The 24763-nt window shown below is 45.1% G+C and overlaps 3 protein-coding genes across 8 annotated transcripts in view; 1 reads left to right on the plus strand and 2 right to left on the minus strand.

Annotated features, from left to right (window-relative positions):
• The window catches only part of LOC126564362 (zinc finger protein ZFP2), a 505414-nt gene that overhangs the window by 458449 nt on the left and 22202 nt on the right, over positions 1–24763 (plus strand). The window lies entirely within an intron of this gene.
• The window catches only part of LOC126564970 (D-3-phosphoglycerate dehydrogenase), a 483268-nt gene that overhangs the window by 9311 nt on the left and 449194 nt on the right, over positions 1–24763 (minus strand). The gene's annotated exons all lie outside the window — the stretch shown is intronic.
• LOC126563868 (uncharacterized) lies at positions 572–23121 on the minus strand. The gene is made up of 4 exons (XM_050220648.1): positions 22749–23121; positions 3762–4389; positions 2823–3643; positions 572–2749 (listed from the first exon to the last, which is right to left on the minus strand). Exons 1-4 carry the CDS (start codon positions 23097–23099, stop codon positions 572–574), a joined length of 3978 nt encoding a protein of 1325 aa, XP_050076605.1. The 5' UTR covers positions 23100–23121.

The following is a 24763-nucleotide window of genomic DNA, read 5'->3' on the forward strand; positions in this document are numbered from 1 at the left end:
GAACGATGGGTACGTGACAAGGGTACTGAATTCAATCACCAAATGCCAAGGTAGATGAACCACAAAGGTATGCAATCCGATTAACTCGTGAATGAATTGTGCGCGTTTCTCACAACAGCACTTATTATGATTTCAGTTAAACCCTCCCGAGCACTGCCCGCAATAGAAAGGAAACTGGACGAACGTTACAAGACACGAGCATTAAACCTTTTCGGCCAGGAAAAGGAAACGATCAATCTGTCATACTAATCTTACACGTTCTGGAAAATATATACAACTAGTGTACTCAAATGTTGGCACAGTTGGCACCTCTCTCAGGTCTAAGGAGGTCAGGCAGTTTAGGGGAATGTTGCTTATTCCCTACTCTCACTCACTTATTTAATTATGCACTGGGGGATCATCTCTCGCTAGGAAACATCTCAGTAAGATATTAAATCGTTCTAATCCGTCGCTTTCTCGTAGGAAGAAGCATTCAAGCGGACAGTATACCTACAAATCGAACAACAAATAAACTATTTACCAGTATCCATGTCACTAACCAATTGCTCCAAACAAACTTGCTCATCAGACATCATACGAACGGACCGGAATAGTACACACGCTTCTTCCTTGGCAGGATGATTGGCTTCGAGCAAAGGCCCGAATCGTCCAGGAAATGTTCGTAATTTCTCCCACTCGGTACAGTTTCTACTCCCGTACCCGTCTTTGCCGGTTTACCCGCCTTTGCTTCTTGCACAATTTTAGGCGTTTCGTTAAGCTGCATCAGCTCCTTGAACGACAAACTGTTGTAAGGGATTTTGCCATTCTTCGGTGGAGTTATCGGTGGGTGTACGCTTTTCTGTATAATATCCGGCGGTGGCACTATTGGTCCTAGGCTCTTGTACTCTTCATCCAAATTGTACTCCACGTTCTCCATCTCTTCCTCCTCACAATCCTCACTGGCTCCGTTCTCGACGGTAGTCACGCCTGCAGAAGGTCTGTCCTCCACAGTCACCGTTACACCGTTGGTAGTTTCCAGTTTAGTTACCATCTTCGAAGGACTCTCAGCACACGATGCGCTGTCCTCTTCATCGCCGGTCCCGTCAGCTTCCCCGTTTGAACTTGGATCCGCTTCCACGATAACGTCCGGTTGATTGGATTTCCCGTATTCGGCATCTAAATTGTACCAATCAAATTCCGCCTGTATCGGTAGCTTACTGTCCTCGGCTATAATTACGGGAACCGTAGCCGCGGATGTCTGCACGGACGTGGTTGAGCTGTTCGCTAGGTTTATAGCACTCGCTACCTTCTTCACCGTGGAAGTGGACGATTTTATGGGCGAACAGCCAACACTAGCAGTACCACTGCCAGCCAGTGGACTGTTGACACTGGGCGACTTTAGGTTTGGGATGTACGAAACCGATTTCACTGGACTGCCGAACGGATTCATGCCGCCGCTGCCCAGCGTGAGATTCGTACTCGAGAGAGCCTTCGTCGAGAGGGACGACTTCAACATGGACGGCTTAATGGAGGGTCGTGCAATCGAGCTGGACAGCTTCGGTGTAGTGTGACTCAAGCTAGGTATCGACCCGACCGACAAACCTGCCGTGGAAGTTTTTGAAAGGAAGCTCAACTTATCCACCGGTTTCAACTTTGACTGAAACGTCACACTCGGTATTTGACTAACGCCTCGAAAAGCCGGGCTTAGGTCCTTGACTGGGATTTGCTTTTTCGAAGCATTGCGGATGGCGGGCGACTGCTTGTTGATTTCGGCTATAATCTCCGACAACTGTTCCCGGAACTCACCGTCCTTTTTGCTCGGCGTATGTACACCCACTGCAACGCCAGCTCCGCTCGAATGGCTTGCCTTGCTCGAACTGCTGCCCGACGACTTCGTAATGTAGTTATCTTGGCTAATGAATTTGTTTAATGGCTCCTTCTTCGGGGGTACTATTTCTGCCACGTTCGGTAGCTTCGGTACGTCGGCAAACGATTCTTCCAGCTCAGAACAACTCTTTTTGCTGCCCAGTTCCTCCAGCTCACCACGGGTCACAATTTCTTGCTGCTGCTGCTGCTGCTGCTGCTGCTTTTCCTTCTCTTCCTCGTCTACTATCGAGTAATCATCTTCACACGCGTCCTTGTGGATTTCGGCCACAATCTGAACACATTTCACCGAGTCCTGGATCTCGCTGATGGAGCAGTAGTCCGGCTCCGATTCGGCAATGTCGCTCTGAGCGGAAGTACTACGTCCTTTCGCCGGTGAGGACACTAATTGCCGCTGCTGATGGTTACCCTTAGATAGCTGCTGCAGTTTCAACAGGTTGGCCGGTTTCGGTGGTAATGCCGGAGGTGTTTTCCGCTTTTCTGCCAACGCTTGCTCACGTTCACGATCCTCCGAACCGAGCTTGGATTCCATGTCGACGTAGTAATTCGAGTACGAGTTGTGTTCCGACCCGATCGGTTCGTATTCATTGCTGTAGATGCTCTGAATTTCGTACGTTGGTGAAATTTTATCATCCTTCCGGTTAGACGACCCACTTCCCTGGCTGGACACTGATGTCGTCGGTTGGAGCGATATCCTCGGTACCTGAACCATGCTGTTCTGCGTCGAAAAGTGAACCCGTTTCGAGCGCACGGCCGTCGGTTCCTTCACCGGTGGTGGTGAAGGTTGCTGTGCCTTTATGTAGAGTTCCTCTTCAGCCGTGCCCTCGCCGGTGGTGGTGTCCTTGTTGCTGTCTCCAAAACCATCCATCGATTGTTGGAGAAGTATCTACGGTGAACGGAAAAGCAGAAAGTTTGATAAATATTTGCACCGGCAACAACCTACGTTATCAATTCCCTACCTGATTGACACACTCCAGCACCGGATTGACAGCTGCATTGCTGTACGGTTTACCGAGGGCCGTATCCGAATCCTCCATATCGCTGGCGCTCGCATACCAGTCGTCATTCGTTTCGATCGTTTGCTTCATCTCCATCCCTTCGGTGTACTTTTGCTGATTGCTCACACTTCCGGCACTCGCATTCGCTTCGTAAAAGATGGTCCCATCATCCAGCTCCATCTGTTCGCTTCCATCGCTACGCTTCGAACCGACCGGATGATAATCGCTGTGTCCATCCATTCGTTGCTGATGCTGATGCTGATGCTCCTGCTGCTTCTGTTCCTGTGGGTTGCATTGCCCATCGTTCGAATACCTTCCACTGCTCCGGCCATGTATACCGTGCAGCGAGTCAATACGATTTGAGTACGGTTCCACGTTGTCGTAGTTGTTGTCGCACTCCTGTCGGTTTTGATCCATCCGTTTATTTTCCTTGTCGCTTTCGTAATTTTCGTAGATCACTATTTTAGGCACATTCGCATTTGGTTCTATGTTAACGTACGCCTCGTGGCCACTCTCTTCCTCCCGTGGGCCACTCAATCGCCGCGCACCATTCCGTGCATTTCGCTCGACAAGCTTTGCCAGCGTACCGGTAACCGGGCCCGAGGCGCTGCTCTTGAAGCTGCTCGCTCGGGACGGTCCTCGCTGGTAGCCCTGGTAGGACCGCTTGCTCGTGTACTTCCGGCTGCGGCGTGCATCCTTAAACGAGTTGGCTCGCACGTACAGTGATGACTCTTGTTCCTCGCTCGATGAAGCATACTCTACACTATTCAAGGATAAGTTTTCTGTGCAGAAAAAGAGAGAAAAAAAAGTAAATGGGAGCAAACGTTATTACCATTTTCTATCTAACCCCTTTTTTTCACAAATGCACTCAATTCCGTTCCCCTCAGTGCAACTACCTACCCGTATTGACACTCTCCGCACCATCATCCCGACAGTACTCGAATGTTTGCGTACCGCTTGTTCGACACTCTAGCCGGTAGTAGTTTTTACGACACTTTGGACAGTACTGAGCCACCTCGTCGACGCCCGTTGCGGTCGGTTCCTCACCGTCACTGCCACCCGCTGTCGCTTCATCCGCTGCCAGCTTCCGCTTCATACGATTAATCGTGCAGTTTTGCCGATTGATAACGTCATCCTTCTCGTACAGCTGCTGCTTAATGCGGCTCTGCTCGTTCTTGAGCCGCGTCTCGAAGGCAATCAGTGCCTTCAGTATGCGGGACAGCTGATCATCGCGGAACTTCCGCTCCCATTCCAGCTCCTGGCTGACTAGCTTCAAATGGGTCTTGGGACCGATTACCCCGTCCAGCACGCTGCTACTGCAGGGACGCTGTTTGCGCCGTACCTGCCCATTGTCAAGCCGTCGCAGTGCACTATCGTCCTTCGGTTCGCCACGCTGGTCTTTCTGCACACCCCGCGGCCGTCTCACCTTATCCGCATCGTTCACTGTGCCTAGCAGGGCACTACAGGCGTCTGACGTGGAGCAGCTATCGTCATTCGTCATCACGTCATACTTTTCCTCAGCTTTCGTCTGGAATGAATGGTAGTAGAGGTGGAATTTAACAAAAGTTTGCACAATGACTCGGTAAAGGCGAAACATAAACGATACACTCAACGCCCAACCAGCAGATCGACTTTTATTGCTTCTAAGTATCTTGGCCCTTTCCACGGTCGGTGCTGGTTCATTTAAGCCCCAAGCAGAGGAACAGAAACTTTACAATCTCTCTTGTAACGAAACACGGACGAGTGACGATGCTTCCGGTTCTCCCGGTTTTTGTGAGTATAAATTTTCCTCCATTTTGCATATTTATTGCTCACTTCACTTGATGGAGCTTATGCTGGATTAAAATTGTTCTAGTTTTTCGCCCTGCTTTAGCTACTTTAGCACCATGGCAGATGGAGTCGTTTATGGACGTCTAACATGACTTTTAACATTTTTTGTTTTTGTTTTAAACTCCTACAGTAAATGAAGCTCACAATTATTACAGTAAACGTAAAGGTTTTTGTTTCCGTACCAAGGATTTTCATCATGACTTTTCGTGATATTTTCCCCACTAGGTTTGAGTTTGCCTATTGAGAAAATTTAAAACGAAACCTATCTGCAAGGGCGCAAGAAATAAATTACCTTCAACAGATTGTAATATCTGTACGCTAATCATGGGGCGTTTTCTGATGCCTACGATACGGTAGCATGCAACAAAATGACAACAAAAAGCTATTTAATTACAGACATAGCTCAACTGCTCGTAAGGCAAATCAGCGGCCATAGGAAGGAAAGTCTTTGAGCATTGAAGGAGAGAGAAAACATTACTGCTTCCAACATTGAACTGCAGCATTGGAAAGCGAATCTCGCTAAAACCAAAAGCTCGTCCAAGTTATCTCACGGCGGAGTGAATAATCGCACGGCACGGTTAATCACGGCACGGCGTGCATTACTGTGGAATCTGTTGCATGCCTTGCAAACACATGGCCTAGCGCTTGTTTGAGTTTTGATTTAATCAATATTGATTTTCCACATTTTGCGAACACGACTGATGATAACGAATTCACAGTACAAAACGAAACAAAAGCCCGGATGGAAAAATCAGTTCGTTTGGTTGTAACGAGCGTGTAAAAATCGATGAAGAGTAATTTTTCTCTTTGAAAGCTGCACATTTTGCATTTTACATGGCACGTTTTTGCAAAACTATAAGCTGTAATTAATTTTTCACACTTCGTACACCATTTTTTCCCAGTTAAGATATCACCTCTTTTTACAAACTTTTGTTTTAAACTCACTCGAACGCTTGATGAGTTCACCCAAGTACAACACTTTAAACACTAACCGTGCGAAACATTATTGTCAATTTTGATACCATCCTACACGACCACCCGGACCGACCAAAGCTAGATAAAAAAAAAACAACCCATTGATAAACTTTATCGCACCCCGATCATCAAATATTTGCATCATCACGTACGCACCAACCCCTCCACCATCAAGTTAGTGTAAGTGGTGATAAAATACACCTGCCCACGAAACAATTACCCGGAATGTATCGTCGCGAAAGAAGCACCACCAAACATGCCAACAACAGCACTACATCGCGCTCGAATGATAGCGTCTGAACTGGGGAATCGATCTTAATACAGTGCTTGATTTAATGGGGCGAGCGGCTGACGTTAATCTTTCCCACACAGCACACCGGATGGGTAAGGTTATGCTGGCCAAACATTATCTCGACGAGTGTGTGGTGCGGTGGATAAATGTTAACACGATGATATCGCTGACGGGCATGTGTCGTTAAGTGATTCATTTACATTTTGTGTGCAAGCAGAAGCACTGGCGGGTAACTGTCGGAGTCGCGTAAATTAATCCATCTACCCGACGAGATCAGCTAATCCTGTCAGGGATTGAGGGTAGCGCATACTCGATCAATTAATATGCACGTATAATATTATCGAAACCACCTCCTGGTAAGCAAATTATCTAAGGAATCTATACTAAGTAAACAAAGCATAAGTGAGTACACAAAGTTGATAGGACACAAAAATATATAGAAATTTGAACTAACGATTGAGGGATCGGTTTCAAACCCCATCCTGACTATCTCACTCAATGGCACATCACATTCAATGGCGGATTAAATTTAGTAACTTACTTTAATTTAGTTAGAAATTTAAAGCAATTAAACACTACCATACGCAAAAGTTGGACTAAACCTTGTTATACCGGCTTTAAAACTGAATTCATTCCAAGTAAACATACACTTTTGCGAATAAAGTTCGATGACCTTCACGCACATTTATGTAGAACGCCCAGTAAACCCTCCAAAGATTACTAAATTACCTATCTTCTACCTCTGCACCTCCGCAAACATCCAACAATTAATTGGAAAACTGTATTCAGCTCAAAGCAGTAATTACTACGTGCTAGCTAACGAAAAAGTAAAAACCAAGACACCAATGACATCATTGGATCATATGAAAGTATGAGAAAAGGTAAACATGAGACAATTGAGCATAAATCAACAAAATGCAGAACAGTGATAAAGAGCTGGATCAACCAGAAAAGTATGTATATTGCTAGAGGAACGGCCTAAGCATCTACAATTTTGAAGAGCTCAGCAAAGCTATTTATAAAATTAAGCACGAAAGCTGAGAAACTAAAAATTATGAAAGTCTTTCTGAACTACATAGAACTCATATTGAATCACAAAGAAATTACCATAGCAAAAAAAAACGTTAGAAAGTTTAACGTATAATTAGAATATAATTCTAGAAAAGTAAGATGTGAAACTAGAAATAAATGTACTGTTAGAAACAAGCAGTTAGTATGGTCACATGAGATATTAGGAATATTGGAACATGAAATCCTCTTCTTCTTTTTCTTGGCTTAACACCCTACAAGGTCATGCCGGCTATGGCTTACATCAAATGGCTTACTTCGATTTTGAACTTCGATCCTACCATGCGACGATCGGCACCGCTATCGCTTGTACCTTCGAGCCGCACTCCATTTAAGTACAGAGTTTCGATCCGTATGATAGAAAAGTAAAGTCACTTATGGGAATGTTTGATATGGATAGTAGAATATTGCAAGTCCGTCGTGCAATTTTGCATTAATATATAATTAATAAATTTGTATCGCGGGTACGGAGTAGTAAGTAGTAGATTAAAGATGCATTAATTAGAACAAATTTCACAAGCAATTCTACGGAAAACCCGTAAAAACTACAATGATACAACGTGCTGATGTAAACAAACAATTGCATGACATTTTGTACATTGTCGGTTTAACAGGGGAACTCCAAACGCTCATAAAAAAATCCACTGTTTCTTCTAACTGAATCGCAATTATCTTCTAACTGAATCGCAAGTCCAACTGTATTATTATTTCAAAATTCCACAAGAAACTTGCAATATTCCATTATCCGTTTGAGACATTCAAAAGTTCCTTTCCTAATACAACCCTATATGCTAGAGGTCTATTTGCGAGCAGTTCTTAATATAATGTATCAACACGTTCAAAGTTTAATACAAAAACTGCATATCTGCACCGACAATTTTAGCCACCGATGTCTGTTCGCTTTCTAATCGTTTATTTCTAAATTATCGATCACACTTTCCAATGTAATAAAATAAGCAAACATTATGGGGAGTAAGTTTTCACTCTCAACCGGGCTGGCTGGCTACCCACCACCATTATCATTACGCTGCTAACCGGACTCGTTTAAAAATGCATGTCAAGAAGCACTCCGCCACGTAGGTACGACCGTACGAGCGCAATCAGCGCAATGACAGTGATGACAGTGTGATTGAAGGATAGCGGTCGTCCGGGTTCGATTGCGAACGCGATCGCTTATCGCCCCTAATAGCGTTGCGAACGGCTCGAACGACCATCCAGCGAACGGTATCATTAGGCGTCAACGAAGCGTCTTCGTTTGCCATATCTTCGTATCGATCGATTGCACGTTCTGTTGTTTTATTGATCGGTTGGGTAGGGCGGAAAGGGTTTTGGTTTTTAAATAATAGTTTTCTATTATCAGAAGGTTCTGGAAAAACTTTCAGAACTTAAATATCATTCATTTCAAATGCGGCTTAATCATTCGAGCTAATAAAACTTTTAATAAGCAATGGCTAATGTTTGCATAATACAATGCCTGCCGAATGAGCACCGTAAACAATGATGCAAAAGTTAAAGGGGTTGTTTGACTACCACACGATAAGAGTAGGTGATAAAGTAGAGAATGAAACATCGATGACGCTATAGTTTTCCGAGCACACACTATCATAACCTACGCAGGCAGTCCAAGGGTTTCATTGTAATTTGCTCTTGGCTTGCATTGTATTTGTTTGTTTTCTTTCCCCCCCCCCCCCCCCCCCCCCCCCCGTTTTTTCCAACCCTACATCGTACGCAAGATGAATGATAAATTACTAAAGATAAAGCTACCCACACACATAACCCAGCTGTAGTGCATCTCATTGATAGTGTGATAAAAATGCGTTCGTTAAGCTCAATAGCCAAGCTAATGTATCGGTAGTTGTCCAACAGCGTCCAACTTCACGTTGAGCGTAGTCCATACGCAGCGAAGTTTCTCACCGGTCATCCGTCTCGAAACCCTCACCTGACGATAACTTCACAGCCAGTACAAAGGTCACACGCAAACACTCAATTGCGCACCGGCGGTGAGTGTGTGTTTTGCGTGTTGCGCTTCAGATTTAACTAATTAGACCACGTGGGATCGTCGAGCTAACGTGGAACCCCACACGCCTCCCGATACACATGAAGCACTTCCAAGCTAAACCGTTGTTCGTATGCGTTTTAGTTGCACCTGCTGATATGACTTTTCGCGGCTTCCGAAGCCCCGTTGCATCGGCTCTAGCGCTACCTCACCGGGCAACCCTTTTATGTTCTTGGCGTGTGCGTTTCTTCATGGAGCACATTAGAACAAAAACACCCCCAGCCGTGCTGTGAATGTGCTTGAGAAATTCACTCATTTTGTTGCTTTGTTTCGAGAAATTGTTGCCAAATGGTTGGGCAAAGGTTGGGTATCAAGAGCTAGGAAAACGTGAGCGGAATCGCTGAATGGACATTCTGTACGGTGAGGGGGGGGAGGGGGGGGTGTTAAATACCGAACATGAAGCCCACCGGTTGCAAAAATATTAGATGCATTTCTTGCTGACCTTACGCTATGTAAAGCACTTCTTGACCGTTTCTATTTGTGGTTTGCTTGTAAAGGTTTTGTTTTCCAGTGAGACTACATGCGCCAGAAAGAATTTAAATTGCTCGAATTCTTTTCAAGAGTTGATAATTTTTTTGCTAAGAACTAACAGAGATTACTAATTTTATGGCATACTTGAGAAAGAATATTCTCTCAGTGGCTCATTCGTTCTGATTTTGGGTAAAGCTACAAGGCCTTCAAAAAGTTATTTATTTAAAAATAAGTAAAAACGTTGATAAGTAAATTGATTTCAGTTGAAGAAGTTCAATTCAGATTGCAGATCAAAAAGAAATGTGTTTTTTCGTTAGAAATATATTAGCAACATAAACTTGAAGATTAAAATAAAAAAAGAAAATAAAAGGCAGCTCGAAATTGGGTGTATACATGATAAAAGTTTATGAAATCAAAACTCGTTTTCAACGTGTCCCTAAATACTGTATTTTGTGACCTGTGTTACCAAAGCTATAAAAACAAACAATACAAAAAGGGAAACATACAATACCTTCACCGATAATAGTAGCACAACCATTCCCATAACGCATAACGAGCTATCCCTGACATAAAATCGAACCCAAACAACTGTCCAAAGGTATCAAGCACGTGTGTCCCAATTTCCTTTCGATTTTCAAAACGTGACAGCCGACTGACCATACCCTTTCGCAAAGAAGGCACCCTTTTTCGGATGTCCATTTGCAATTAGTCTTCACCACGTAAATGCAACCACCTCCGGATACTTAACCTACTACCCGCGAGCTGCTTTGGAAAGGCACACGGGCAAAAAAGTAAACATTTTGTATGTTTTTCCTGACTTTGCACTATCGCCATTTTTCACCCTGACCAGCCTCCCTCAACACACGACGGAACTGTTGTTGTATAGAAGGAAAAAAAACACACACACACACACACACCGCCAAAACACCCAAGACCTCAATTCGAAAGTGACGACTAATCGCTCCAATTTCACTCGAACTCCAACATGCCCCGCCGCCTGGAGGGAAGCGCAAAATTTCACCTTTAAATTAATTTTAATAGCCAAACGCTAGACCCTGCGTTGCTGCTCGACGAAGGTTAACCGTGTTTGCCGATTATGGGTCCGTTCCGTTCCGCACTGGCTCCCTGTACCAGCGTCGAATATGTCTTCCACTCCGGAGAATGGCCAGTTCGATCTTAGACGGAAGGAGACCACTTCGATGGGTAATGTTAATGTTTTTTTTTTTCTCTCTCTCTCTCTCTCTCTCTCTCTCTCCGTCTTTTGTCCTTAATCAACGGTCCACGGAAGAGAAATTAGTGCTGACTTGCGTTTCCGTTCCGTTGTCAGCGACCTTAGCAGCGACCAATAGGCTCTTGACACGGCGCACACGTGACGCGATTGGCCATTGCTTGACAATCGATAAACAACGTTTTAATAGCCAGCTGGTGTGCGTACGGGAGTCCATTTCCGCGAGCAAAGTAATCACAAGTTTTCCCCTCCGTTAGCCCCGGTGGTCCAATCGTCTTTTAATTTGTGCGGGCAAAGCCCCTTGACAACCAGCCCGTGCCACTCGGATAGTGCGATTTCAAAACCCTTTTTGACTTTGAACTTGGACGCTTAAGCGTGCGCTTGTTCCAAGGCTTGGACGAGACGACTCGATGGTATGCAAGTGAGGCAATCGAAGTTTGATCATGTGTTTCGAGTGTCTCCCCTCCGCGTGGCCATTCCGAACGTACGCAAATGAAGAATGTGGACGAACAAGTTTCCCATGTGCCAACTTTGCGCGACTGGATCACCCGTGTCTGATCCGCGCGATGAAAGATTAAGGCCCGACCCCGACACGGGAGGAAGTCCTGCGAAGGCATGCGCACACACGAGATATACCGTCCAGACCCGTGTCAGTACTGCCCGGTTCCCCCTGCTCCGGTCTTCGTAATTCGTTTGATAGATATTTTATCCACCACCTTTGATACCGGTTCCGTGCACGTCTACGTCGAGAGGTCGTCGTGCTGACGAGACCGCCCGGCGTGACGTACAGTGTCGGTAATCGTCTGCAGCACGCTTCATCCACACATGCGACAAATGACTGGCTCAGCTGCTAGACAGTTATTCGTTCCGGACCCACAGGCATCTTCATCCACATCCCCATGGAGCACCGCAAAACACCGAATGGGGTATCGGCCAGTGCGAAAAACAACAACAAAAAATCGCACACACAAACACACATCACAGTTCGATGGCATCTTGGCGCTGGGAAAGATGAAGATTGGGACGATAGGAATGATGATTTGATCACATCTTCGACGCCACCACCACCACCATTCACGACCATCTGGTTCAAACGTCCGGACGCACAGTGCAATGCAGCTCCACCGAACGAAAGAGAGAGTTTTCTCCCCTTTAGCAAATGGCGAGATTGAACATTATTCAAATTAGTCTAGTCCCAGGGGTTACCGTACGCTTAGCACGGATTGGCAGCCACCAAATGGTACGACGAAGGAAGGACCAGTCAATCGGTCGTTGCTTCGTCGAAGAGCCGATCGGAAAAGATCATCTTAGTTCAACGTTTTCACTATCCAATCGAGACAACTTTCCTTCGAACGAACAGCAGATGATCATCTTTTTACCAACAGCAGGAATGTCTGCTTACTTTCTGCCAAAGAAACTTTGGCTACAGCCCCACCCAATGCCATTCGTAACGATCCCAAGACGATTGGCAAATGCTGAACGTGAGCATCTTTTCGTTTGGGCTTGTCCTCAATGCCTCAATTGCTGGGCAAATGCTTAGCCAGGGGACCGCACAACGCGTTTCGACACTCCAGACACTCCCCCAATCTTTGGTCCACTGGTACCGGTGACAAGGCATGAGCATGGACCCAAAAGGATGGTGATGATCACGAACTCGCTCTGCCCATCTACAGCTAATTTTCTCCACTTGAGGATCACGAAGAATCAATTCAACCAGAAACTGTCAACGAACGTTTCCCGTTCCACAGCTCCACGTGTCCTCTTGGCCTGGGTATGGTTCTAGTGCATAAGTTTGACAAAGGAAGGGCATCCCTGTGCCATCCTTCTCTGTCGCATAGGGTAGCTTTCTTTTCGTACGAGAAACCTCGATAGCTTGGTCACGATTTTACCGAACGATAGCAACCAAGAATTACGATCTCGACGATCAGCTGACAGCGATTACAAACGTCGATGCGTTCTGACTGGCCGTCCCTTAGGTCTTAAGATGGCGGCGTCCCCGTTAAGACGTCGTCACGAATCACTGATCTTATAATCGGATCGTGGTAGATTTTCTACGGCATTAAACCTGTAACTGTACACAGTTAAGCTAGCACGTTCAAAGGAAGGAGAATTTCTAAACCTAAATCAATCTGAAAGACGTACGAAAAACCACCTATTGCGATCGACAACAAACGGCACAAACAGCAACGCGTTCCGTTAAGCAAACTCTCCGTTTTCTGCTCTAAACGAATGATTTTCGATTTGCGTTCGTCATGTTCATTTGGATCCTGTTGTTTAAAATGGAGCTAGAGCGTTTCCTATATCCATCACCAATCAAGCACAGCGTACTAATTCCACACCATAAATGCTGTCAATTATTGTGGACTGTGACCAGCGCTGGATATCTGACCAATCAGATCGATGATCTTTTATGAGGTGCAATTCATCCCAAACTAGCGCGTCCGTATCTTTTGCTGCTGTCATGTAGCCAGATTGGTGCTACCGATAGTCGTGTAATTTTTCCCTACCATCATAATCAAATTAGGTGAACGTGTAAATGACTCCGTTTCCAGTCCTTAAAGTGACAATCAAGTCTGATGCCACATGTTTTTTTCGGATGATGCGTTGCTGGGAACGATTCTTGTGCCTTTGCGACAATCGTTAGAATAGCTTGGAAGCCAACAACAATAGTGATTCCTTCGAAACAATACTTAACTGGTCAGGGTCGTCGAGATGTGTCCGACGGCTTGGAGATATGTCAGATCCGGAGCACAGCTCAAAGGGCATGCTTTGCGCGTGTCTTCGGGGACTAGCACGCACAATAGGACGATTGTAACCAAAGACACTCTTGAGTCGGCTCGACAAGATTATGATTTTAATCGTCCAAATAACGACGATCCGACACAAGTCTGACCGTGACATTTCTACGATCAATCACGGCCCGTTGCAGTGTGAATCGCCTTTGCGGAGGACGTGGGCGAGTAGTCGTCGCCCGGCTGGGCGGTGGGAATCGTTTTACCGAAAAACATGATCACAACGATTAGGTAGCAACAACGATCAGTGTTGGGGCTTGACGATGAGGATCTGTAATGGACCTTTTGGTGGGCGTATACTGCTAACAGGCAGGTCACGAATTAGCATTTAAGCGGGCTCATTTTGGGCCGAGATGGTATCTTTTTGCGCATAAACGGTGGGTTAGTTGTACCACAACAGGTTTTATACTTTACAAAAATAAGAAATTATTAAACTTCATTAAAGTTTCCTTCGATACAGTCAATAGCATGTCAGAAGCGGTTGAGGCACTTCAGATCAAACTTTCTAGAAGGCTTGTAGGGGGAAGAATTGCACTCCACCTAACAACTAATTACCATAATAATGCAATTAACAATCGGACACCGTACGCCACCGCAAGTCAGCAGGGTGACTTGCCACAACAAAATGGCATGAAAACGAAATAAAACCATCGGACCTTCATCGGAACGGATGGCCACGTACACGGCGTATCCGCCGCCTACGAAACTATGGCCAATTGCAACAACAACACCCCACCGTTGGTGCCTTCAGTGCAGCTAGCTTCAGTTGGCAATCAGCTTGACAGACACCGGACCGTTTTGCACTTTCTGACTTCTCTCACGATGTGGACCCTCACCTAAGCGGACTGAACCTCCCTGAGCTGTGGAGCGATAAAATGAGCCACAGAATGGCAAGGCCCCGCGACTCATAACTACCAGACGGTCACCCACACAACATACGAAGAAGCAATGCATCGAAAAGGCCAACGGAAAGGTCTACCACCGGCGTTTGGGTTGAGCTAAATTGTTGCCATTTTCCTTCCACTACACAGTGCAGCATTATTAAAGGGTGCTTCAACTGTAACTACTCCCTCTGACAGGGTGGTTAATCGGGCAAGTTAACACTGCCCGTAAGCTTCATCATTCTTACCCGGGCAAGTGTATGTGTGTATGCTTGTTAACCAGCTGATCTTCAGCCATCGATCATGCTTCGGTTGCAAAAACACACCATCCATCAACGCCACCCTAATCGAAAGGGGTTCAGCTTTATTGGATGACGATTCACCCTAAACAGATCGATCCCCTATTCTGTAGGCACAGTTATATTCGCTTTGTTTTTTCCATTCGAAAAACATAGAAAGCACACGCGAATTTTTAATTGATCGTATCGCGACACCAGGTAGAATAACGTACGTTACCACACGTCCAATGCATTCCGTTCCAGATCTTGTGCACCGCCATCGTTTCATCATATTGTCTGAAATGTGCGGTAATTTGATACTTTAATTGAAAGGCCCTCCCACCAGCAGCGAAGCGTGTAAAGCAGCCACTAATCGTGATCTTCGTTCCGGTCGTTCGGCCCGCTTCCAAAGGGATTCACATTTATGTATGCCTGCCTGACGATGATGGTTCGCTTTGTTGCTGCCCGCTGGCGGCATGAAAAAAAAAACACAAGACATCGGCTTGCGAAACGCAATGGCAATGTTGTGCCAACAGCTGTACCAATCGCTAACCAAACCGTGCTCCAAACTGGTCCGCATTGCCAAAGTCCCCAAACGTTCACACGTTAAATCACGTGCTACCTCTCGCGCGCTCACCGACCGGGAGAGCGTACGGCATGAAGACGGCAAACAAAACTGCACCGTGACCTCATATCCGTGAAAAAACAAAATGAAAAGCCCTTCACTTGCCCTCACGCGACTCTAAAGCATCAAGATCACACGGCAAGCCGTCGCAATTTCGGGGATCGCTCCCACTGTCGCGCGTGGCTCGGGCGGCGACAATAGCGGTTGGACAAACGGAAAACGCACCAAACAAAAACTGCCGCCCGAATGTAGCTCACGACACTCTCACACGGGGGAAGGTTAGGTCATGCTGGAGCGTATTCTTCACATCTTCAAGGAGCATTACCGCTCGGCTTCTCGAGCTGTTAAATATTCATTAGAAGTGCCGTCACTTCCCAAATGTGGATGCCCTCCTCCCGGGTCCCGGGATCGTTCACTTTAATGTGCCACAATGTACGATTATGGCGATTGATGCAGGTCGTTCATGACACTTTCTTGACACAGCTGCTGCCGATGCATTGCATTGAAACATTTACGGCAAAGGCAGTTATGGTAATTTGCGTGACTCGACTCGAAACCCCATTGTTCCAGCAGTGGTTCGAACGCTGCGACACGCGGCAAACAAATGAATATTGGAGGCTTCTTCGGTAGGCATTGCATAAAGAATGCATAATCGTTTGAAATGTGTCCGCAACGGTGGCGGTACGTTGACATTCATGATGCCGGGAGGGGAGGAAAAAAAGGATTAATGAATAAAATTTTACGATCTGTTTGGAGACATTTTCTTTCACTTCCTGCCGTCATAATCATCTAAATTTTACGGTTTTTGAGGTAGAACTATATTTTTTCATGACCATGTTTTTTTGTTGAAGTGTTTATAAGTAACAATCTACATTTCACGATTTAGGTTGGGAGGGCTAAGCTCTTGGGAAAGTGTTTCCGATCCGATCAAAAGTCAGTCCACAATCAAACTTGGATGTTTAGTGAAGTATTTCAGACCAAAGATACTATTTTACTCAAAAGGCTGTACAGCGATTCCTGTATCCTTTTAAATCATACAGAAACGGCTCTTTTAAAAAACAGAGACAATCCGACGCAACTGGTCAACTTCATTTAAGCTTTAAAAATTGAAGAAGTTCATATTTTAATTTCTCAGGACTCCAGTGTAATGATCACATAACCTCTACAACTCAAACTGTCCAAAGATATGTTGGAAGACTGACTAAGCTGACAAAATAAAAAAGGAGATTTGAACACGTTTTATCATCTGGAGTAAATAGACATTGGGAAGTCCAGCACGGTCTCTGCACAGACTTATTTGATCGGTCTAGGGAACTCCTCTTAGTCGTCAAACGTAAGTTATAAATTGGAATGCTCCAAAGAATTCACCGTAGACTTAGTCACGGAAGGAATATCAAACGAAATGTCTTTCCTTACATCCATTATTATATTGTAAAAGTGTGACACATAAAAGTTTAGTGTTTAATGTATTTTTATAGGATTACTGTTGAAAACTAGACAAACACACTTCGGATCTTAAAATACTTTAAACTTTATACTGAGAGGAAACTAATGCGCAGATTGCAAAAACGCAATCATTCCAATCGACAGCAAACATTATTGAATTCATTTAACGTCCGACTGATGGTGCTGAAGCTAATTTTGCCTGCCAATTGGTTTCTTTCATTCTCCACTTCTATGCACGAAACGGCCTCCAGGCTAAAACGAATCTCATCTTCATCGATGACATACCGGAAACGGACGCAATAGCTGCCATCACATTTATTTCAATATCATAATACAAAGCTTCGCAATCTCCTACGCAATTGCCACTCCGTTGCGCGAGCGAAAAACGGCAGCAGGAAAAACCTACACTAACTAACGTAAAGAAGAAGGGAAAATGAAGCCGGGTTCATGAAGGAGTGTGCAAGTACACGTGTAACCGTGTAACTGTTTCACGTGCAACGACCTTTCCGGGCCCCCGCTATTCCTTACCCAATTTTAAAGGGGGGGGATGATGGATCAAATGGAACGAAACCGTTTATCGATTAGTACCGGAAATCAAATGCGATTCGTTCCACCGCCTAGCAGACGAGCCCGTTAAGTAAGGTCCGCTTCGTACTATCTGCGTCTGCTGGCGACGTCACAGTACGCACGCCGAAGATGGTACAAACCATCCATCCTACAGCGTATCGTGTCGACTTTCTCGTCTATCCCCGAAAAAAAAAAGAAGGCCCTCAGCAGATCAGACGAGCTTTTCGGGAACCATTCCATCCGGAACTGGTTTGCCTACAGCTTAGGCTATTGATTTGCCGACTTCCAGCCTGATTGATGCCATGAGGCCCTTTTCGTTTTGCTACGGAAAGTCACGCTTCCGGTCCGGTTCCGTGCCGCGCGCACCCTCTTCGTCCCAGCCTATTAACGACGACGCGCAGCGAAAAGGAAGAATTCGGGAGAAATTTTACATCCCCTACGAGATTGATTGTTCCTCTCCGGTGGGATCTCGCCCAACTGTGTAACAAATATTGAGCACCGGATTTTGTCACACCGGACGCGTATCGATTTTCGGACAGAGAAAAGCAAACATACAGCCCTCAGCATTCAACAGCTTGATCAATACTTGATCGCGACGGGTTTATGGTGTCTATTTAGCGCGCTTTTTTCTGTAGGTTTTCCTTTTACGGCGTCCAACCGTGCAGCCATCCGGACTAATAACACATACGCCGGATGAACATCGCGTCGACATGGCACCGGGAGTGATCGTTTATGGAAGTTTGAGCGTGGGATTTTGGCACGAGACATGGGACTTGGGCACGATTGAATGCTCACCGAACTTCGGCGCTGTAATCATATGTTTTTTTCATCAATTTTTGCCAAAGTTGGCACACTGAAAGCTGACAGACGTTTCGATAGCTTACGGATGGTGGATTTCTGTCGCCTTTGTGTGAATTTCTTATAAGGTTGTCACAAATCCGCATACACGATATTTGGCGCCATTAAAAGGTTTGTCATTGGGAGATTTATCTATCGACTTGCCTTTTCACAAATCCTTACAGCTTGGCTTGAGATTGCTCCCAAAGAAGGGTAAAATATTATAACAATTCAAACATGTATGGCTCTGTTGTTTGCTGATGGACCATCTTGGAAGAATATTTGTGTAGCTCCATTCAAAACATGATTAAGTACATTTAGGCCATCTAAGCACCTAAAACGACAAACATAAACAATATCTAGATCAAAGTGTACGGAACCGAAACTCCGAACATTGTATCTCGCACGGAAAGGTCACCACAAATGTCACTTTAAAGCCAGAGAGCGCGGCCCAAAATTTGCGTACCTACTGCAAGTCATCCATGTTTTGACACCGCAACCAAACCTTGGCGCCTTTGCCCGGTGAACTTTTCATCTATAAATCATCCATCTAGATAACCTAGAGACGAACAAAAAGTAGACTTCAAGTACGTTCCGCAAAGTAACAGCCCCGATTTGAATCCACCCGTGTCATATGTCCGTCTTAGACCCACTATTTGGTCGTAATGTATCTGCACCAAACGACGCTTAACCGAGCGCACACTCTCGTGTGCATGCCGAGCTAACAAAGCACCACTTAAATTCCGTCATCCAGTGTTAGCTATTAACGAAAATAAACCTTCACCAAATGGCAGCAACTCGCATACAGGCTCTCCCCTCTTATCCACCGGCCACAATGAGCATGAATTTGCATCATTAATGGTAGCTCCGGAGACGGAATGGTAACTACTTTCCTGTGGTCCAACCATCCAACCACCCACCCACCTAGAGGCCAAGATGTCAATGATCTACCCTTCCCATTTCCACGATATCCACGTTGACTCAATTTCTCAGCGAACAGGATCAAGCTGCTGGACAAATATTACCCGGCCCGATACGTTCGCTTCCACCCTTACCTTTATGGGCTTGATCACAGCAGGTCAAAGCTGCAAAGAACCTGCAAGACATTAATGATCTTCCTCCCAACAGCAGGACTTCTTAATGCCGTTGCGTAAACTTCCGGGCTCGGTTGCTGTTTTATGATGTAGCGGGCGGAAAACCACCGCACCGTAAACTACCAACCGGTATGGTCGTAAGAACAACCGAACCGGTCCATTCCGCTCCTGTTGCTAACAATGGTACCATAAACCTACGGCCGCAACGCAAATCAAGAGGGTCGATGAATTTATAAAGCAACAGCCCTAAAGACGAGCAGGTTGGATACAGCAGTTCGGGGCGAAATTTATTATTTGAAATACACATATTTTTTAATCGGTTTCATAACCGTACACAGCACGATTTGGAACGGACTTCAGAGTGTTCCAAAGGTTTAGGTTTAGGACTGGTTTATATTGCACACGAACTTCAATTTGTGCTTTCAGTATAATGAAATAAATTCTGAATTCCATCCAAAGCACTCCAAGTAGATGGAATGCTACATCAAAATAAACTGTAACTTCGTATAAATCGTCATTCATTGCTTTGTTCGATTATTATTTTATATTTTCCCCTCAAAGCCTACATTGTTGCTATTTCACTGTAAACTGTGTCAGGCATTGATCGCTCGCCAATCAATCAGCTCAGGAGAAGGGTTGAGTTTCCTTCATCCGTAGGTTCGCTTTCATCAAATTGACTAAATTATTGGGTAATAATACATCAGATTATTACCCTCGAGCTATACCGGTCGAGAACACAGCACAACCCCGTTCCTATGAAATCATCAATCTAGCTCAACTATTAGACGAAGCTTCCTCAATCGACCGTACGATCAGCAGCACCATCATCATTTGTTTCCATTTTATCCGCAACAAGCAACTCCGCTAACAAGCGACTTTCGATTTCGTTTCCTACGACGGTGAGGACCCGGGTGCAGTTCGATCCAGTGATCGAAGGTTCGAAAAGCTTTTATCATGCCCACCCACCAGCATCCACCCAAAGCTCGTTTGCATTTATCGTGCATTGTTGTTTGTGCATTACCGTGCACCGTTGCTGATCGTTTTTAGGTTTTCAATTTTGTTTACCTCCCTCCGGCTGTTAGACAACTCCGTTTCTAACGAGCAAACAATACTACAGTATGCGGGAAGATAATACCTGATCCATTACATTCAAATGCCACCCCGTCAAATGGAGGCCCCTGTGTAACGAGTAACCACATTTTTAGCGGTTTCATGGTGCAGCGAGAAGCAAATTGATTGACGAGTTGAGAAATTGTTCCAGTTTGATAAAGGGCCCGCATTCATCAACAGTTTAGCTTGAGGTTTGGGAATGTTGATGTGGAGTTGTTGTGAATTAACGTACACTCTTCATGTTAAATTTAATTTTCTTGCAAACAAACCATAATTTAAAAATAACGTACGATATTTAAGCCACGTTGCTGCAAACTCTATTTGTAAACATCGTATTCTTACAATGTAACTTCCCCGTGGCGTATTTTGACAGCAGCCAGGTTTGTTTTATTTAATACCCTCAACGAACTAGCTGCTAATGGCACGCGTGCCCAATGTAACACATTTTGACCTAATAAAAGGAAACAAAAACACCCCCTTTAACACTCCTTACATAGTTGCACACTCGTTCCGTTCCCCCCGGCATCGTCCCGTTTCCCTATTCATAAGCCTTAAAAGTGGCCATTTTAGTTCGCACTTAGCGACGAATCCGTGCCGGCTCGTCGTTATGAGTGTTGTCAGCTTTGGCTTTTCTGTGTAGCAAACCATGAAGCACGATGTTACGTTACCCACCTTCTCGCCACCCGAAAAAGCCACCCAAAGTAGACGAAAGTAGACGATTACTAAAAAAAAAAGCTCCTCTCCCCACATGCAGCTGGATGCAAGATGGAAAGTTATGGTCCCTTTTTTTTTCTTGCTGGAATGATTTTCGCCTGCCAAAATCTAATTAGTATTCCGTTCACTCAATAAAGCACGATGCGTTTACCGGCTTTGGTGCGCTATTGCTGCCGCTCAATAATAGATGGACGCTAGTAGCAGCAACACTCATGCATTCATCATCTTCATCCGATGGTAAAGATGGCGATCGAGCCGGGACTAGCAGACCATCATTTGCTTGTTTTTTTCCCCCAGTTGCATAACACTGGACGGTCGAAAGATTCCGCTCAAGCGCTTCTTCCTTAAGCCCACCAAACAATGGCTAATCTGCATCGAGATCTGCACGCCTTATAGTTGCAGCATGGCTCGATAATACGTGGTACGATTTCTACTCCACCGTCCGTGGAATTGGGTATCTCGTGAGTTTCGTAGATCGGTTCCAGTGTTTGCTTCCCCCCGCATGGGAGAGACCTACTTCTAGTTTTGCGAAATTTCATCCGCGAAAGCCTGTATGCCTCGACGGTTATTGATCCGTGGACCTTTTTAGCATGAATTCGTGGTGTATTGTGGTTTTACACGTAAATTGTTCCGTATGTAACGGATTTACATTGTATAATTTACAGTCTCTTTGAGAATTGACTATCCAACTACGTTGTACCAAGAAGTCTAGTTGGAGGGCTGACGATCCAACTACGTGGTATAAACAAGTCTAGTAAAGCAGGCGTAACCTAGTAGGACGTAAAATCCTAGAAGAGAGTGATAACCAATCAAAATAGACTATTGATAGAGGTTTTTTATTCATTAAAAAGAAAACTTAATAACCAAACTTCAAATTCGACTACTAAAGTATTGGAAAATCTCTTAAAGTCACGTCAATGCCAGAGCTTTACCATTTGTATCGCTACAAGTGTTCTTTTTTCCTATTCTAGAGTTTAAACTCCTGTAATTTGAAAACCTTAAAAACAAAAGCAAATTGGGAAACATTTTAACTGGGACTATTCTTCAAATAGTAAAACTGAATATTTACCTTCATAACATCCTCAAGGCATTAAAATATTGATACATGGGAAACTAATATGTCGGTAAGCGTCCACATCCAGAGCTTGATGATTAGATATCTCAACATTTGAATAGGACGGTAATACCCAGACTATCTTCCGGGGAATGAAGAATTCATTTTACTTCGTTAGCACAGTTACGTTTCCCCTTGATTCTTTGAAAAACAATTCACTATTCTCTTGGCCTATCCTCTTAGCAGACTGCCATTATTGGTGGTGAGTGTTGAGAATTCTAAGGTGGATGAGAGAGGAGTAGGAGAGAGCGTGTGAGAATGTAGTAGGAGAGATAGTGTGAGAATGTAGCGTGAGAGAGAGAGGAACGTGAGAAAGGAGCGATCGGAGGATCTGCCAAAGGAAACGAAGAGAAAATAAATAGTAGTCGCTAACAGGAGCTCCGCTAGTAAAGCGTTCATTACTAGTAGCTTAAGCGTTACGCTTTTCTTACATTAATGACCCACTTGTTTAAGTAATATCAACAGGAAACCAATTCCCACTAATTCCCTCCGTACTGCCGAGGACTTACCGTACTGCTCTGCTCGGGATCCGTGTAGAACACGCTTCGCCGTTCACTGCCGCTACTGAAGCTTGAACTAGAGCTGTTCCGCTTGACGCTCGTAACGGGGCTGCTGGCACCGCTACCTCCGATCGACTTGAGCGAACTCAGCGTTCCGGCACCACCAATCGATGAAGCCCTGCTAACTGTACGCACGATGCACGGCTGACCGACCGGTGGACAATCGCCCTGCAACGGAGGCAGCCCGTTAAATGACTGCACAATCTGGGCGTTCGTTATGCCAAACATTGTGGCCGCAGTAGATGGCGCCACCACGTTTCCGGCTGCCAGCGCTGGTGCGGTTGCTATCGGTTCGCGCATTGTTCACTAGATTATAGCACACCATGGCACCTAGCCACCTATTCGTTCGAGCACACGCGCCACTAACATCGAGCTGTAACACAAACGGTAACACCTGCCTATCTTTGCACTGTGATTCTAACGTCTGCGGACACGGATAAACACTTCCTTAGTAGTGGCAGTATATCCTTCGGTTACTGCAGGTCTGTAAGAAAGAATGGAAAGAAAACAAATGTCTTAACGGTTGGCGCAATATCGTTGCCCTTCCGGGAATGAATCAATAACTCGTAATAAATCGCATAATTTAATAACCACCCGGAACGTATTATAGCCTCGGTTTGTTCTGATTAAGCTGACTACTAACCACAGCCGGGCCGCTCGGCTTCAAGGACCACTTTCCTCCCACAAACACATACACACCCAGCAAGACCTTTCATAATTCGTCCCAGCACAGGGAGGTCTACCGATTTTCCACCGATTTTTCCAAGAAACCTGACGGCGGCCAACTAATAAGATTAAATGTATCCATTTTCATCGCCATTTTTCCGGCGGTTTATGAGGTTCCATTTTAGCGCGCGGTCGCGGTTTGTTTTTGCTACCTTCGTCTCTTTGCTATTGTTTAAATGGAGGTTTTTTTTTGTGTGTGAGCTACAAGAAACTGCTGCTATTGATTTGAAATTCTTTCACCACCTACATTGTGGCCAAGGGCTAAAGGTATTTTTTTTTTTTTTGCTTATGGATACGTTAGCCATATGGAGGTTAAGCTCTGTGGTCGCAAAATATATCGTATGAAGCGGCCATTTTTTCCCTTTTTCGACTAAAGTTGCACAACCTTCGAGGGTGCATTATTTCCGGCAATGAAAACAACACCCCTAACCGAGTCTCGTAAGGAAGGAAGAGAAAAAAGAAAATAATAGCCAAACCGGAGATACTCCGATTCGATTGACGGCACTGCTACCAGTGGACCATTAAAATGGTCTCAATTAGCGATTCGATCCCGCCCCGATTTGCCACCCCGTAGACTTTTTCATTGATCGCTTAATGGGTACTTAATTCAACCGGTAAGATGCGTGCAGGAGAAGGCAAAAAACACTGTGCGTCTCTTATTTTTGTATATCTTTAAACACCAAAAAAAGGTTAAATGTTTGGGTAGGGCTCCACGTCCACGCCCGATCGTCGGTGGCCACGTGTACTTCTCGTACCGAATGATGAAACGATGGATTCATTTATTCGCTAGAAAACAGCACAACACGATGCCATAAGGCAATACCTTACAACGGGTCGCCCATGTCCATAAAAACCGAAACGTGACAAAGATGGTGCAATGTGTGTGTGTTAAACACCCCAATGTGCTACATATTGTCAGTCAGAAATCGAAACCGTAATATGCAGCATGCAACTTGCGCTTATCCCTTGTACCGCACCGAACCATGAGTCATTTGCAGTGCAATACGGTGCCAGCCGGAGACACACCTTAAGCCTTCGCAGAGGGACACAACACACACACACACTCGGACCGGTCACCGGTCTCTACTGGCCTTCGGTTCGGTGACAAACCGGACAAAGAGCCCAACCAGAATGGTGGGACTGTACTGGGGTAGTGGAAAATTTATTTAATAAGGAGATAATTCGTCACGCCCGGCGGTAGGAATTGGATCGGAATTTCGTTGTTCGGTCGTTTCGCC

Source organism: Anopheles maculipalpis, chromosome 3RL, assembly GCF_943734695.1.
Source record: "Anopheles maculipalpis chromosome 3RL, idAnoMacuDA_375_x, whole genome shotgun sequence".
Lineage (NCBI taxonomy): Eukaryota > Metazoa > Arthropoda > Insecta > Diptera > Culicidae > Anopheles > Anopheles maculipalpis.

Bases quoted from the DNA above. Each gene is read 5' to 3' on its own strand.
- LOC126563868 (XM_050220648.1), bottom strand. From the start codon at position 23,099: ATGCGCGAACCGATAGCAACCGCACCAGCGCTGGCAGCCGGAAACGTG. The intron at 3,644-3,761 runs GTAGGTAGTTGC...TTTTCTGCACAG, and splicing joins TGCGGAGAGTGTCAATACGG to AAAACTTATCCTTGAATAGT. The intron at 2,750-2,822 runs GTAGGGAATTGA...CGTTCACCGTAG, and splicing joins TGCTGGAGTGTGTCAATCAG to ATACTTCTCCAACAATCGAT.